Below are 18,547 nucleotides of genomic sequence, written 5' to 3'. Positions count from 1 at the left end.
GCGATTTGTCAATCTCTAGTAGAATATCAAGGCACAAAAGCAAGAAGAATTTGAAACCAAACACATAACATCAATAGGTTTAGAAGAAGGAATAAATAGGAAGAAAAAACGCAAAGTCTGTATACAGAACAGAAGAGGAGAAAAGCTATTTAATTCTTATTGTTATTTTGCAAAGGGAATTTTGGTACAATCATCTTTGATTTAGGTTGTTAAATATGTTTTATAATTAAACTAGTTTTAAACCAGTGGAAATAACAGTTAAGAAAGAAAAACAATTTATATAATTCGAAATCGGAAGGACTAATCAAATACAAAAAATTATTAACTATAAAGATATAAACTTTTTCAATACTTTTATAATTTTATTTTAAAATAAATATGTACACCGTTATGAATATCCGATTTGTATATTTGTGTATACTGACATATTTTGTGGAATCTATCAAACATAGTATTTTTTTTGTGCATATTGATTGAAATTTTTGTTTATCTAATAACTCTAAAAATACATAACGAAAAATAAAACCAAGAAACCTGCCTAATTTTTTATTTTTTTTATTTTTTTATTTTTTATTGTTTCTTGGAATATGGTGGATTAAAACTCTAAAAAATATATAATGAAAAATAATTGCTTAAACTTGTGTTGGTTTGGTTAGGTTATAGAAGCACAACCTAAATACCCAACTAAACAATTTGGTAATCATAACTCAGAAGTAGGCGAGTTCTCAAATACAAATTATAAATGTGTATTTGATATTAGGATGCAATAGGATTTTATAACAGAAGGAATAAAAAAGCTTAATAACGTCTCTTTTTAGCACGTTGATGCAAAAATATTAAAATCCTTAGAGTCTAGATGTCAAATTCTTGTTTGAAAAAATAATAAATTAAATTTACACAAACTACATATATGCTTAACCAAGCTGCATAAATTACTCATTTTTTAAGTTTTACTACTTTTTCCACTGTCCTCATAGCAAAAGGGCAAAACCTTTTTAACGTAGTAAAATTTAATTGAAAAGGTGCAAAGCCATGATAGTAGACCGAAAATTTTATTAGATCATTAAATAAACATAAAGACTATCAGTTCCTATTGCCTCCATTTTTAATTTTAGAACTTCTTTCGATCAGTCTACTTTCAAAAGCTATGGTTTCAGCAAGAACTTTGGGCCACTTTTAATATGCCCCAGCAAGTAGGTAGCTTGACAACCAGACACAAAAGAGCTATCCCTAAGTGCAATAGCTTTAATTGGGCTGCTTATAGAAATCTAAGACCTGTAAACAAAATACCATGAGTCTGATATTGAAAACCATACAGATCTAAAAAGCACAAACTAAACTTTCAAATATAAAGTTAAATGCAAGAAATGACAACATTGTTTCATTTACATGTATTCAAACATCTTAATTTTAGATCTTTCTATGCCATTGTATGTAATTGAGTAAACATAGTAACATGTCTTATCTGGAAGCTGTTTTGCCCAGATATGAATGTACATTGCTATTTCTTGGAAAAACTTGCCAATATTTTACTGTTATTCTTCCGAATATTGTTCTGGATTTGGTCCAAAACTCGATAGAAAGTTGGTAACAAACTGAAATATGGTTATAAAAATAAAAATAAAATATGATTTTGATTATAAAATAGTTGAAAAATTATCTCATCACATAGATAACTCATTACCTTTTTGCATGAAATGTGAATGTACTTTCCGTATTCTATCAAAATAGGCAATGTACTTGTTTTGCAACATGAAACATAGTTGACAAAGTAAACTAATATTAAAAAATTATAAAACATAATAATAATCATAGCAATTTCAAAACCGTTGCAACAATTATGCACATAAGAATATATGTGAGGAAACTTATAATGCATGTCCTCCAAACCACAACCTCCTTGTTTTCTCACAACTTAGTATCTAGTCAACTCTGTCAAGCCGTCAATTTGTTTCACATTAGAAGTAAAATAGACAAATTGCAAATTAGAAACAAAATTTGGTAATTGATAATAAAACAAACAGACAAATTGACAATTTCACAACGTGAGTGAGCATAACACATATACTAAAAATTGATTTCATAAAGTATAGGCATTTATAAAACTTATGAATTTGTTAAAAACCAACAAGCACTATGAAACTACACATTCTTGCAGGTTTAAATAAATTCATAAAGTACCGATAGTCACTAACTCCTAAGCTTTGAATAAACAAATACTTGCAAGTAAGGAGAGTTTGAAGATCATAATGAATACCCAAAAAAGCCCCAAAATACACAAATTTATCTACACCACTATATACCTAAAGCTTTAATTGGAATACAGGTAAAAAAAACAAAACTCTTGTTCCCTTTAGGCATTTCGTCAAGCAATTGGGTGACTTCATAGAAACGATTCATTAGGACTAAAACGTCAAAGATATATCCGTAAGACCAGTTCCAAACACAGATGAACTCCTAGCATACAGAATAGTCAAGAATCAGTTGAATATCATAGAAAATAACAACAAAGTCAAGAGCCATATAAAATCAATTCCAGATCTGAGAATTCCATAAGAAATCTAAGAGAACACCATCATAATAACTCTTACTTACATTAATATTAAAAGTCTTAGAGAAGAAAAAAAAACAATTTAAGGCAGAAGCAAACCTGCTACTAGTGACAAAACATATGAAAATTCCTCTTTCTTCAAGTTTCTTCAAAGAATCATCTGTAAACCTATATGGTTTAACATATTATTTTTAAAAGTTATATCATATTGAATGTACTTTTACATCTTACAAAATGAACATTGAATAAAGAAACACAAAGAAAACCAAGAACTAGAACATATTTCAATCAACTGCCACAACCCAAGAAAAACAGGCAAGAACAAAATATAATAGAGTTATTGTCCGAAAAACATAGTTTGAACAGGCTCTTAATTCCCTTCTCTCAAGCATTTTATCAAGCACATTGTCTGCATACATACCATTATTTCCTTGTTTAATACAGTTGTATATGTCACAATGTAAAAATGAATAGATTTTATGCTTCAAAGTAACGCACCACGATAGGATGAAAAAAGAAATCATCAATCCGAAAATCACAGTGGCTTATGGTTACTCTGTTTCACATAATCAATAGCTTACAAGTTGTAGAATAGATAGTAATATCATATTTTTGTTTTAAAATCCTAATTAAAGTTAAGAAAGATAACAACTTGGAGCTAGAGAGAAAGGGAGAGGAAATACTCAGTAGTGGATTAGTGGTGTCAGAGGAGAAGGCAACGGCCATCAAAAGCAATAGCTTGCACAATAGCTACCAATTTAGATCTATTTTTTAATGAGACCTTACATTTCTTGGATCTATATTTTACCTTGAAGCCTTCTTGAGGCTGGCTCTAGAACATCACCATCGATAAATTTAGCCAATTTTCGATAAATCAATATGAATCGAGATTTCTCTCTAAATCAGTTGCCTGAATCGATGAATGCTAGGGATGAAGAAAACGACGAAAGAAACTATTGTGCTGATTTGCGCTGATTTTGTGGGATAGATTGACGATTTTATTTGATTGAAACCAACAGTATATAAGTTGAATTTAGAATCTGAAGGTTTTTTTTTTTTTTTGACACATGTCCTCTTCTCATTCATTTGATTCATTTGGACAAATGACATTTTCTAGAATTTTTAAATTTTCTATTTTCCACTTGTCATTTTATTGTATTTTTCTTTTTATTAAATTAAAATTCCGCATGTAATATGTAAAGTAATATATATGTAAAATATTTATTAGAAATAATTTATATATGTAATGTATTCAATACATTAAAGTCTCATTAGTTTTAATAATTAAAAAATTTTCTTATTTTTATTATAAATTCAAACTATTCAAATTATTAAAATTTCATATTTTTTTTTAATTAAACCCATGTAATACATGGATCTCACACCTAGTTGTTTTATTAATCTGTGTACTATGGGTTTATTAAAAAAATTAAATTTAAACGTATAAACATTTAAAAGTTTGAACTTATTGGCAAAAATATTAAATTATTAAAATTGAAATGTCTATTTCTTTTTTAAATTTAAACAAATAATTTAAATAAATAAACAAAAGAAATAATTGGGCTTTATTTAGGAATTTTGAAATTAAAAAGAAAATTGCATTAATAGATTGATATTAATTTATTATTACATTTATTACCATTATAATATTTTAATACTATGTGAAATTTAATAAAATTGAAAAAAAAAACCATAAAAAATCACGTGAAAAAAAAACTAATGTAAAAATAACCACAAAATGATATGTGCAAAAAAAAAAAAAAAAAAAAAAAAACTAAAGTGTAACATGTGGCAAATTTTTTATTTTATTTATTGGAATAGATATGAGATATGAGCTTGATTTAAACATAATTAAATTTATTAATTAGAATATATATATGAGCTTTATAGTTTAAAAAATATACATGTGATTATGAACTTTAGAAGAAGGATATAAATATAATAATTAATATTTGTAAAGACTATGAAATTTTCCCTATAATATAATTAAAACTAGGTTATAACCCGTGTACTACACGGGTGAATATGTAAAACAACTTTAATTAGTAATTGGACGTTATAATTAATACTACATTTACTACATTTGTAAAATAACAATATACTTTTATTAACTTGTAAATTTATACATCCTACTTTCATGTTTTGTTATTAAATCACTGTAATAAATTTCAATAACACATGAAAAATACATACTAGCATCAATACTTCCATTCATCTGTCTCTTAAAGCATGGTAATATACTTAATTTATTCAAAAAATAAAAATTTCCATCAATACTTTCTTGCATTTAAAAATAGAACTTTGCATCAATACTTTCTAGCATTTTATTATTTCTTAGGCATAAAAATATCATTTTAAAGTAGAATCCCTAAAATGAACTCTTACCCAATAAAAGTTGCATGTTCATGACATTTTTCATATATAATGCATAAAGCTCAATTATAATCCCAAGGAGAGAGTTAAATTATATTTTATATATAAAAAATCATTAGCATTAAAACATAAATTATGATTATTAAAAATTGTGGTTCCAAAATTTTAAATATACAGCCACTCATGTAAAAGCTCCAATGTTAAGGGATGGGAAACACTTTTATGAAATAAATTATATATATATATATATATATATATATATATATATATATATATATATATATATATATATATATATATATATATATATATATATATATATATATATGAACAATTAATGTTGCCACTCGAAAAAAGAAAACAACACTGATGAAAAAACTTTAGATACACGCCAACACAATTTAAAAAAAAACACTTTCACCACTAAAATATTTATTTTATCCATCATACCCTCACACCTTCCTTCATTATAACTTCATCACATAATCTTCATCTTATAAATCACACCATATTCATAAATCATAACTACTAAAAAATCCAATTCCTAATCTAAAACAAAATCAATCAGTAAAACAAATATGTTGATGAAACAAACAACATAGCATTTAAAAGAGAATATAAAAGGTAAAGAAGAAAACTTGGAGTACTCACATGCTATGATTTCTACCAAATACCTTCAGTGAATCATGCTTCCTTTGCATTGGATGTCAAACTACCATTTGTAAGGGCATGGTTTTCAGAATTCATATTTATTAGCTACACCAACTGCCTCTTCAACCCCATTGAATTACGATTGAATAAGGACAATGACAATGTTATTTATCATATAAAAAAAGTTATTTTTAGAAGACGTCTAATTTCTGGTAGCAAATAAATACATATGAGCCACCAAAGTAATAACCATAACACAGGTTTTTACATCTTTGTTTAACTAAATATCTGCATAACGATAATAAAAGATGAAGATTTGGGTTATGGGTTACCGGTTCATTCTCAAAACACAATGGCTACTATCAAATGACGTTTTCTCATATGAACATCAAAAACTCTTTTTTTTCTTGACGATCGACATCTGTCATGACAAAAACACGATTCTCTATAAACCTGATATAACTAAAAAATTGAAAAAAGAACAACCAAATTAAAATTAGAACATTAACATGAATCAACCGGGTAAGAGAAAAATGAAAGAATTTAAGTCATTAAAAACTAAAATCCTCATGGGGTTTTGAAAAAAATGGTCCAAAATTGAGGTTAACTTTAACTTTTAGGGTCAAGAGGGAGAAACTGAAGGTTATTACCTGAAATCCAAGGAAGGGGATCACTTGCTAATATTAGGTTCATTCTTTTTCACTGCAACGTCAAATAAATGATCAACGAAGGAAGATGAGTGCAAGCAGCTATATAAGGTGCGTTGAAGTAAAAATCATAGTTGATCATCTGCATGGTAGAGATGACCGGTAAATCATTGAACCACAAGGTAGAATTGAAGTTTTCTATTTGATAAATGATTTAAGTATTTTAAATTTGAAGCGATTTCCAAAACAAAGAAGTCGAAATTGAAGGAAAAAGACGCGTATTCTAGGGAATAAACCGATGAGTAGATATGGTTTGGGGGTGAAACGTATTGTTAACAGATTGTATTAATGGTTTTATTTTTGTTAGTTTTTTTTTATTAATTATTCAGTGATCATATCCAATCCTTAATTTGATTCCTAATTTTTAGGAACGAAATAAAGTAAATATGAAGGATATAGGCGGGAAAAACAGTCAAAGGATTTTTGTTGTAATGACACGTGGCATAGTTGGGGTTTAATAGAATGCTATGTGGCGTTTAAAAGAGGTATATTTATTAACTATGGAGATATGTTGAAACTCGTCGCTTCTATCTCCAACTGTCGTAGCCACCATTCACCGTTATTATCTTGTTGGTTTTCGTTTTCCACCACGTAAATTATCACAGGTACTCAACGCATTTCTTCTCTTCATCTCTTTTCTCTATTTTCTAGTTGAATGACGTTTCTTTTCATTTATTTTTGTTTGATTTCTTTTTTTTTCGTTTCCGTTGAATGGTGGGTTTATTTTTATGTTTCTGTTGAGATATTTGCTGAAACTTTTCTAATCAATTTCATTAAATACATTTAGGATAGGATATCTGGGCATAAACATAATTTGTTTAATAAAGAAGGGGGGATACGAGATTTATGTAACACTTGCTGTTAATTTTGGGGTCAATTCAATGCTTGCTTAAAGGTTTTGGTCAATATCACTTTAAAGTCTTTGAAAATATCAGAAGATTGGAAAAGATAGACATAATAAATACAAATTGTCAAGACTTGCAAGTCTAGTTTGGGGTAGTTTATTATAACTCTTCGTCTTTAATTTGACTTCTAGTTAGGTTATAATTTCATTGAAATTAAGTATTGTGTGTTCCACACAAGTACCAACTGGAGGCCACCCACTAGTTAGAATCATCTTCACAGTCGAGACTATATCAACCCTCATGGTGGCAGTTCATATATGCATCAATATTGAATACAAATTAACCAAATATCAGCAAGATTTTCATTTACATTATGAATCCTTGTCTTTTTATAATTTTGTCATTTCTCTTGCTACTGTTTCCGACTGCAACTGCTAGCCAATTAATAACAGTGGGAGAAGGAGGAGATGATAGAAACGATGCTAATATGAAAAAGTGTTTGGATAAGGAGAGAGATGCGCTCCTTCTTTTCAAAGCTCCCCTTCACGACCCTTATGATACTCTCTCTACATGGACAGCTGATCAACATGACTGCTGTAATTGGAGTGGAATCACGTGCAGCAACCAAACAGGTCATGTCACAAAGCTTGAACTCTTCGGCCATGGTCTTGGAGGTGAAATAAGCCATTCATTGCTTAACTTAACCTACTTGAATCATCTTCATCTTTCCGGAAATTCTTTTCATGGAACCATTCCCACCTTCATTGGTTCCATGACTCGATTAAGGTATATTGATCTTTCCGACAATTATCATAATGGAACCATTCCCAGGTCAATTGGTTCCTTGACAGAATTAAGGCACCTTGACCTTTCCTATAACTCTCTTTATGGAACCATTCCTCCAGAGTTTGGAAACCTCACCAACTTGCAAGTTCTTCGACTTGGAAATGTTGAAAGGTGTAGAGTTGAAAAGGTAGAGTGGTTGTCTCATCTCTCTCATTTGGAGGTGCTTGGAATGGATGGGATTTCCCTAGCCAAACAAAATCACTGGGTAGATGTAGTTTTGAGTCTCTGCAAGCTCTCACATTTAAGTTTAAATGGATGTGAGCTGTCACAGGTGATGTATCCATATTCTTCATTTCTCAACTCTTCTTCTTCTTCTTCATCTATTGAATTCCTTTCTCTCCAAAGCAACAATCTCACCTCATCCATGTATCGCTGGTTGTTCCCCTTAACCAGCAATAGTCTTCAATTCCTTCATCTCTCTAGCAACATGTTAGATGGGATACCTAAATATCTTGGTAACCTCTGTAATCTGAAAACTTTTTACTTCTCTGACAACTCTGCTGCTGTCAAATTTCCTGATTTTCTCAACAACTTGTCTGGATGCACATCCCTTTCATTACAATACTTGATTGCTCCAGGCAGCCAATTTACAGGGTCACTGTTGGATGACATCCAAAGGTTTTCATCCCTAAATTGTTTGTACTTAGCTGCTAGTCACTTAAATGGAAGTATAAGTGAGAAACTGTGGGAACTACCCATACTTGAAATTCTTGATGTTTCTTATAATGATCTTACAATTCCTTCCACAATTCATAATTCAAGCCTTTCTTATGTAAATCTTTTTGATATGAGGTCTTGCAAGGTAGGGCCTCAATTCCCCAAATGGATTAAGACACTCAAAAATCTTACCAGTCTTGATCTTTCCAATACTGGAATTTCAGACACAGCTCCTCTGGACTTCTGGGCCATGTGGCCTTCTCGTTTAATATATATGAATCTCTCTTCCAACAACATTAGTGGAATGATACCAGATTTATCATCAAATTTTGCCAAGAAGTCGGCGATAGATTTGAGTTCCAACACCTTTCATGGCCCAATACCTAATGTCCCTTCCACTTTGTTATCATTAAATCTTTCCAGAAATAAACTCTCTGGAGGAATCTCCTTTATATGCCAAATTGTTGATGGGCTCTTATACTTTCTTGACCTCTCTCATAATTCATTAAGCGGACAACTCCCAGACTGTTTGTGGCATTTAAAACAACTAAAAGTTCTTAATCTCGGACACAACAATCTCTTTGGAAGGCTTCCTCCCTCAATTGGATCTTTGATAGAACTCGAGGCGTTGTATTTATTCAAGAACAACTTATCTGGAGAATTGCCTTTGTCTTTGAAAAATTGCACGAGTTTAATCTCGTTGAATTTGGGGGCCAACAAGTTTTCTGGTACCGTGCCTGTCTGGATTGGTGAAAACTTATCAAGGTTGTATGTTGTTATCCTAAGATCAAACAACTTCTTTGGAACCATCCCTGTACAGTTATGTCAATTAGCAAATCTGCAAATTCTGGACTTGTCAATGAACAATCTCCATGGAACCATCCCCTCATGTTTGGGTAATCTTACGAGCATGGTTGAAGAAGGATTCTCACAAGATGAATTGTATTATACAATTGGAATAAGTGAGAATATAGATGAAACTGAGACATATGTTGACCATGCAATGATTGAGTGGCAAGGAGATGAACTTGAATTCTTTGGCAGTCTAAGATTGTTAAAGAGCATTGACCTGTCAAGCAACAATTTAACAGGACAAATCCCATATGAAATTACCAATCTTCATGACTTGATTGCCCTGAACTTGTCAAAGAATGCTCTATCTGGAGAGATTCCAGAGAAAATTGGTGGGATGAAAAAGCTTTTGACTTTGGATTTATCTAGAAACAATTTTTCAAGACGGATACCATCAAGCATGTCTCAGATGACTTTACTGAATGACCTGGACGTGTCATTTAACAGCTTGTCAGGGAGAATCCCATCCAGCACTCAACTCCAATCTTTTGAAGCTTCAAGATATGATGGGAACACACAACTATGTGGACCTCCCCTTACCAAAAAGTGTCCTGGAGATGAAGAATCAGAATTACTACCCATCATTGGTGAAATAGATGAAGTTGAGAGATGGTTTTATATTGGTGGGGGCATGGGTTTTGCTACTGGATTTTGGATAGCATGTGGCGCTTTACTTCTCAACCGTCGAGGGAGACATCCATTTTTTCAATTTTGTGACAGCTTTATAGATTGGATTTATGTGAAGGTGGTGGTGTTCATTTCAAGTTTGCAAAAGGCTCGACAGACTTAGTATGTCATCTTTTTTTTTTTTTTTTTTTTTTTTTTGCAATATTTAATTTGGCTGGGGTTTTTAAGTCCCCCATATCAATATATTTGCCACCAACACCATGGGTGGCCATTTTCCCTGTTTTGTATGAAATAAGATATCCTAAAAAAAATCATACATTCGTCGCATGAAAAAACACAATGAAAATTAGAGGTACACTAAAAAAAATTGGAAACAGAACCGGACCATTGTGGAAAAAAATAGTTTGATACAAATCAATTTTGTTTGAAACGAACAACCTGTTTAGTAATGATGTAACGGTAAATCCATTAGATATCATACTTTGGTAATAATTGCACTTCCATTACATTTCGCAATGGAAAACATGATTACCATCGGTTTTTTTGCATCAATGATTCCAAAATAAATGAGCAACCGAAAATTACCCCCCCCCCCCCCCCCCCCCCAACCCAAGAAGTTATAAACAGAAATCGAAAGTGTAATTTACTGTTGAGTTTATAGTTTCTATCATTGAGTTGTCTGTTGTATTTGTAGCAAATGGCCCCTAGATGACTATAGATGAACAAGTTTTTCTGAAAGAAACGGTAGAGAATAAAAGGTTTTAAATACTGTTGAACTTGCATTTTTTTCAAGTTTTCCTAAAAGATGAAAAATATGACTTATTAATGTTCCAAATTTAACTGTGAAATCTTTATCCAAGGTTGTGAATTATGAAGATTAAGTGATAATTCTAAATTAAAGAACGAAGCAGAAATTTTGGTTAGTGCTATTATAGATAGTTTTGAGTTTCTACTTGGTATGATATTCTACTTGCTATTCATATGGCGAGTAAAAGGTTGCAAACTATCTTTTGGGTTCTTAGGCGTTGTCTGAGAAGGCCTACACTTGGAGTCCGACCAAAAGAAATTGAAAAGATGGATGGAGATGTAGATGGGCAGTGCGGTTCTAAAGGTGAAACTCAAGAGTTGCAAAGAATATCATTTGGTGCTAGAACATCACAGTCTAATCTTATACTTCTCTCAAAATCAAAATGAGTAGACCGGTTTAACATATTGTTATAGAATATGATCAAATAACAAGATACATTATAGATAAAGAAAGACATGAGAATAAAGAGAACTTTTATTCCAATATTTGTGATGAAATCATCAAACTTTACAATACATAATATTCACTATTTATACTAGACAAATAAGATGAAAGGTCATGTATGATATGAATGCACATTATGGTGGTGCATAACTACACACATAAAGCTTATAATAATGTTTGCTATAATGTTCACTAATTATGGAGAGTAATGGAGGGATATAGAGAATCCAATAGTCATTCACTAAATAATAATTCATAACACTCCCCCTTGAATGACGATTCTATCATGCCTCATTAAAACCTTAATCGGTAAAACCTCATGGGAAAAACCCTTTATTAAGGAAAAAGAGTACATGATTAATAATATATATTGGAAACAATTGTCTCGTTAAAAACCTTGCTAAGAAAACCCAGTGGGAAAACATAGCTAAGGAAAAAAGTACAATATGTTTCCAACTCCCCCTGATTAGCACATCACTTGATTTTCTTGAAGCATCGCATAGCAATGTTTCGTAACATCTTTTCAAATTTCGATGTAGGAAGTGCTTTAGTAAACCAATCAGAAAAGTTGTTACTAGATTGAATTTTCTAGATTTTGATGCCACACTCTTTTTGAAGACCATGAGTGAAAAAAACTTTGGTGATATATGTTTAGTTCTGTCTCCTTTGATAAATCATTCCTTGAATGGAGCTATACAAGTTGTACTATCTTCATATAGTATGGTTGGAACATCCTTGTTAGAAGTTAGACCACAATTCTTGCAAATGTGTTGAGTTAAATTATTAACCAAATATATTCATGATTTACCTTATAAATTGCTATAATCTCTACATGGTTAGAATAAGCAGCAACTAAAGTTTGTTTAACAAAATGTAAAAGAAATTACGTTACCTCCACAAGTGAATAAATAACATGTTTAGGATCCACCTTTGTGCGGATCAGATAAATATCCCACATCTGCATAACTAATTAACTTCACATTTTATGAATTTGATTAGTATAAATTCATATCTATTGTACCTCGAAGATATCAAAGAATGTGTTTGACTTTATTCCAGTATCTTCTTGTTGGACAAGAACTATATCTTGTTAATAAGTTTACGACAAAAGATTTATCAGGTCTTGTATTAACAGTAAGATATATTAGCACACCAATAGCATTAAGATATAGTTCTTCGGGAACAAGAATATTTTCATGTTTTTTATGATGCTGAAATTGGTCCTTTTTGGCATCTAAGTGCCTTACCACCTTCGGGTTACTCATGGATGTGAGTTATTCATATAAAACCTTTTTAGCACCTTTTCTAGATATTAATGTACAAAAACTCCATTTTGTGTGCTTAATTTGAAGACCCAAATAGAATTTCATCTTATCAAGATCATTCATTTCAAAAATTTCTTTCAAACAAGAAGTGACATTTTCCAATTCTCTAGGAATTCTAATTATATTCAAATCATCTACAATAACATCAATTATGATAAATTCTTATCTGGATCTTTTTATGAATACACATGAGCTTAATGGATCATTTTTATAGCACTCTTTCAACAAAAATGTACTAAAACAATTGAAGCACATACGACCAGATTGTTTCAATCTGTACAAAGATTTATTTAATTTTACCAATTATACTTCACGAGAATTAGAAGTTTGTGCTTCTGTCACCTTAAACCCTTCTGGGATTTTCATATAAATATCATTTTCAAGTGAACCATATAAATAGGCGGTAAATACATCCATTAGACACATCTCCAGTTTTGCATATGTTGTTAAACTTATAAAATAACTGAATGTAATTGCATCAACTACCGGAGAATACGTTTCTTCATAATCAATTTCAGGTCTTTGGGTAAAACCTTATGCAACAAGTATTGCTTTATATCTCACAACTTCATTTTTCTCGTTTCTTTTGCGCACCAATACCCATTCGTGTCCCACTGTTCTTACTCTTTTTAGTGTATGGACTACAGGTCCAAAAACTTTTCGTTGAGTAATAGAATTAAGATTTTTATTTATTTCATCTTTCCATTTTGGCCAATATTTTCTATTCATACATTTCTCAATAGATTTAGGTTCAAGATCCTCATTTTCTTTAAAGTCGCGTGTGGAACATGATATGAAAAATTATCGTCGACGTCTATCTTATTTCGGTTCCATCTTATTTCTGTTATGACATAATTTATTGAGATCTCATCATTTTCATTTTTTCAGGTACCTTATTTTCTTTTGTTATGTCATTGGGCTCTTCTAGAGGTTCACTAATCTTTTCAAGAGATTATGTTTTCTCTTTTGGACCATCAATTGTATTTGCTTCATTTCATTTTCGAGGATTTTTATCTTTGGAACCGGCTGATCTTCCACGCTTTAGGCGTGCCTAAGATTCATTTGCAGTTGTATTTTTTTTTCCTTCTGGGATATCAATTCTAACTGGAGTAAGTATAGCTGGTACATGAGACTTTGTTACTCACTTAGGGTCAGTAAATGCTTCTGGCAATTGATTTGCTACATTTTGTAAAGGAGTTATCTTTTTTATTTCAATTTCACATTGACTTGAATGAGGATCTAAAACCGAAAGTGACAATTTCTTTCAAGAGATTTTATTTTCCAGCTTCTTTATTTCTCCCCTAATGTTGGAAAATATGATTCACCAAAATAATAATCATCAAACATAGTTGTAAATAAATCTCCAATTGATGATTTTAAATATTTTACTATAGATGGAGATTCATATCCAACATAATTTCTCATTCTTCTTGAGGACCCATTTTTGTGAAGTGAGGTGGAGAAATGGGTACATAAATTATACATCTAAACATCCTTGGATGGTAAATATTTGGTTCCTGACCGCAAACCAGCTGAATAGGGGAGAACTCATGATAACTAGTTGTCATTATGCATATAACTGATGTTGCATGTTCTTAAAAAACACAAACACAAGAACTTCCCAACTTGAACAGTTTATTCACTATAAACCAGTTCGATTATACATCAACTTACACCAGAAACCTTACTACAATAACACTCTCACTCAGATAAAAAAAATAAGAACAAGATCTAACGAAGTTATGAAACCCTAGTATGAGAAAACCCTAACACAAAACGAGAGAGGGAAAATGAGAGAAAATATCTTTGATCTGATGAAGTTAAGTTCCAAATGACAACAAATTCAACATTAAATACTTTGGATATACGAAGCAACACATAAACCATCAAAGATCCGCGCATTGACCCGAATCATATTTACTTGCATAAAACTTACACAATCTACCCACAAATAATAACAATCATACACAACACATCCTTTAACAAATTAATAATTTCAGTTTGTTAAATACCAAGTGTATTTTCAACACCCCCCCCCCCACAAACTGAACATTAATTCAATTTTATGATTTATTGTGTTTAAAAACATTTATTAAACCAAGTCTGCTAGAAATATATTCATGTTGAGAAGATCCAAGAGCTTTAGTTAAAACATCAGCATTTTGATTTAAAGAATCAACCTTATTAACTTTTATAACACCATTTTCAACCTTTTCTCTAACAAAATGAAGATCCACTTCAAAATGTTTAGACCTCTCATGAAAAACTGGATTTAGTACAAGTTTAATTGTTGATTCATTATCACAAAAAATATTAACTAGATTTAAACCTATTATTCCCAAATCACATAGTAATTTTAAAATCCAAATAATTTCACAAGTTACAGAACCTAAAGCTCTGCATTCAGATTCAATGGAAGAACGAGAAACAGTACTTTGTTTCTTGCTTTTCCAGGATAAAAGAGAACCAGCAAGATAAACAAGATATCCTGTAACAGACCTTCTACTGAACAAACACTTGGCCCAATCAGCATCAACAAATCCAATAAGACTAAGAGAATCATTTTTTGTTATATGAATTCCTTTCCCTGGACAATCTTTCAAGTATCTTAACAGTCTGAAAGCAATATTCACATGAGTCTTATAAGGCTTGTGCATGTATTGACTTAAAATTTGGACAACATATGAAATATCAGGACGTGTCATAGTTAAATAAATCAATTTACCAATTAATTTTTGAAATTCTGTAATATTTACCACATAATCAGAGGGATCTAGATCACATTCTTTCTTAATAACAAGATTAGGTTCCAAAGGAGTTTTAACAGGTTTGCAAGCAAGCATACCAAACTCTTGTAACAATTCCAAACAATATTTTCTTTGATTTAGACAAATACCTTGATCAGTTTTAATTACTTCAATCCCAAGAAAGTATTTCAATTCTCCTAAATCTTTTATTAAAAATTGAGATTTTAAAAAAGTTTTAACATTTTCCAATTCATCTCTACAATTTCCAGTGATAATAATATCATCCACATAAACCAACAAAATAACTATAACATGTTTTACCTTTTTAACAAATAATGAATAATCATTGATACTTTGCTCAATACCAAATGAAGAAAGGGAAGAACTCAGTTTCTCATTCCATTTCCTAGGTGCTTGTTTAAGTCCATAAAGTGATTTAATCAATCTACAAACTCTATTATCCTTTTTAGAATGATATCCTTCAGGAAGTTGCATGTAAATATTTTCAGATAGATCACCATATAAAAAGCATTATTTATATCCAATTGATATAAAGGCCATGCATGATGAATAGCTAAAGTTAAACAAATCCTAACAGTAACAATTTTAGCAACAGGAGAGAAAGTTTCCTCACAATCTATACCTTCTCTTTGACTGTACCCTTTAGCAACTAACCTAGCTTTATACCTTTCAATTTCTCCATTTGACTTATATTTAACTTTATAAATCTAACGACAACCAATAGCTTTTCTTCCCTTGGGAAGATCTACAATTTCCCAAGTATTATTCCTATATAGATCTTCCATTTCCTCATTCATTGCTTTTATCTATTTAGGATCTAAAACTGCTTCACTATAGGTTTTAAGTTCTACTGTTTTATTAAGATTAGCAACAAAACAAAGATTTTCAGAATTTAAAGCTGAGTAATTAACAGACCTCTCTATACCATATTTATGTTTTCCTTCCACAACATAATCACTAAATCTAGAGGGCATATGAATAGTACGTCCTGACCTTGTGACCCTAGAAGACTGACTATTAGAAGGGTTAGTATCAACTGAAACATTTTCCTCAGTCAATAAAGAAGAAGTTGGAACCACCTCATCAGATGAAGGCACATCTGCCTCACCAGACTGGTTGCTGACATTAGAGGGAAAAGTCTCATCCAAGTTATGGTCTGCACCAGCACCATTCAGCTGATGGTCACATCTCAATTCGTCTAAATTAGTATTGTCTAGTAAAATACTAGAAGATATTGACTCATCATAGGAAAAGAGATCATCTAAAACGACAGTAGATTTATCTGTTAAAGATGAATGCTTTAACTTGAAGGAAAAACAGACTCATAGAATTTTATATCCCTGGAAACAAAAACAAGATTTGTATCAAGACTTAACACTTTATAACCTTTTTTATCAAAAGCATAACCAAGAAATATACACTTATCAGCTCTTTCAGAAAACTTATCAAAATTATTCAACTTTGTTGCAAAACATAAACAACCAAAAACCCTAAGTTTATCAAAAACAGGAGCAACTTTATAAACTAACTCATAAGGAGAAGATCCATTTAAAACAGATGTAGGAGTTCTATTAATTAAAAAAACAACAGTTAAAATCGCTTCTCCCCAAAATTTTAAGGGCAATCCATATTGAAACATCAAAGATCTAGCAACATTAAGAATGTGTCTATGTTTTCTTTCAACAACTCCATTTTGTTGTGGAGTGTGAACACACGAAGTTTGATGCAAAATACCTTTTGATTCCATTAATTGTCTCATTTTATAGTTCAAAAACTCAGTTCCATTATCTGACCTAACTGTTTTGATTTTAACCCCAAATTGATTAAACAAAATATTAAAGAAAACAAGAACACAACCATAAACTTCATCTTTTGATTTCAACTGATAAACCCATGTAGCTCTAGAATAATCATCAACTATGGTCAAAAAATACCTAAACCCTTCTGAGGTTGTCACTCTATAGGGTCCCCAAACATCCAAATGAATTAACTCACCAAGTTTAGTAGTAACATGTTGACTAGCAGGAAAAGACTCTCTAGTTGGCTTAGCCTTATGACATACATCACAAGGTGGCAGTACTTCATTACAAAAATTTAATTTAGTTCTTAGAGATCCTAAGGCTTGATCAGAAGGATGACCAAGTCTATTATGCCAAGTTAATTTGGACACACAACACACAGAAACAGAATGATTAAAACTACATGAATTACCTGAAGGTACACTATTGATGTAATAGAGACCCCCAGATTCTCTACCATTCCCCACCATCTCCTTTGATTGTAAACCCTGAATTTTACAACTATGTTCATTAAAAACAATCTCACAATTACTATCTTTACAAACCTTATGAACAGATAACAAGTTAACATTGAAATCGGGAACAGCAAAAACATCAAAAAGAGTCAAAGAATTAGACAAATTCATATTGCCATTTTTTTCAATTTTAGCTGAAGTACCATTAGGATGGCTAACAAGAAGATCTAGTTTAGACAATCAACAGTGTCATGAAGAAGAGACTCAGAAGCAATCATATGTTGATTAGCTCCAGAGTCAACAATCCACTTTAGAGAACTAACAGATGAATTAAAAGCTTGAAACAAACAGGTACATGCCATATTAACACTGGTAGAAGTTTCCTCATTAAGTTGTCTATCACCAATAAGTTGTAAGAATTTGAAGTATTGCTCCTTAGTGAGTTGATGAAACTCTGAATCCCCACTAGAATCAGGGGCAGTAGAAGGGATAGTATTCCCTGAGGTAGTAGTAGAGGAATTGGCAGAAAAAATTTTATTGAAGCCATTCTGATTATTAGACTCATTCCTTGATTTAAAATCCTTAGGATAACCAATTAGCTAGTAACATTTATCAATTGTATGACCCTTAATTCCACAATTTTTACACTGAACAGACTGAGTTTTGTTTTTACTAGTGTTATTGAAACCAGATCTGTTATTGAACCTGCTATTAAAAGCAGCAGATTGAGACTTAGACAAAGACTGTGAAGACTGAAGAGAAGATAAGGATCCATTTCTTTAAATAGATTCTTCTCTTGAGAGAATAGAAAATGTAATTTTAACATTAGGTAAAGGTTC

At 31.1% G+C, this 18,547-nt stretch overlaps 1 protein-coding gene and 1 long non-coding RNA gene across 3 annotated transcripts; one reads left to right on the top strand and one right to left on the bottom strand.

Moving 5' to 3' along the window:
• Positions 1 to 542: 542 nt before the first annotated feature.
• On the bottom strand, positions 543 to 3,516 carry LOC122194706 (uncharacterized). Of its 2 annotated transcripts, XR_006184251.2 has the most exons (3): positions 3,360 to 3,494; positions 2,304 to 2,457; positions 543 to 1,275 (listed from the first exon to the last, which is right to left on the bottom strand). It is a non-coding gene; the product is annotated as an uncharacterized LOC122194706 (long non-coding RNA). The 2 variants fall into 2 exon arrangements; XR_006184250.1 differs by lacking the exon at positions 543 to 1,275 and having other exon boundaries at positions 1,336 to 2,457; positions 3,360 to 3,516.
• A 3,953-nt stretch (positions 3,517 to 7,469) lies between these two features.
• Positions 7,470 to 10,318, top strand: LOC111897717 (receptor-like protein EIX2). The gene has a single exon (XM_023893666.3). The coding sequence runs from the start codon at positions 7,501 to 7,503 to the stop codon at positions 10,270 to 10,272; it is 2,772 nt and encodes a 923-aa protein (XP_023749434.1). The 5' UTR covers positions 7,470 to 7,500; the 3' UTR covers positions 10,273 to 10,318.
• Positions 10,319 to 18,547: the final 8,229 nt, after the last annotated feature.

This window comes from Lactuca sativa, chromosome 6 (assembly GCF_002870075.4).
Source record: "Lactuca sativa cultivar Salinas chromosome 6, Lsat_Salinas_v11, whole genome shotgun sequence".
NCBI lineage: Eukaryota > Viridiplantae > Streptophyta > Magnoliopsida > Asterales > Asteraceae > Lactuca > Lactuca sativa.
The sequence above is the reverse complement of the archived record's forward strand: the minus strand, read 5'-3'. Positions and strand labels throughout refer to the sequence as shown.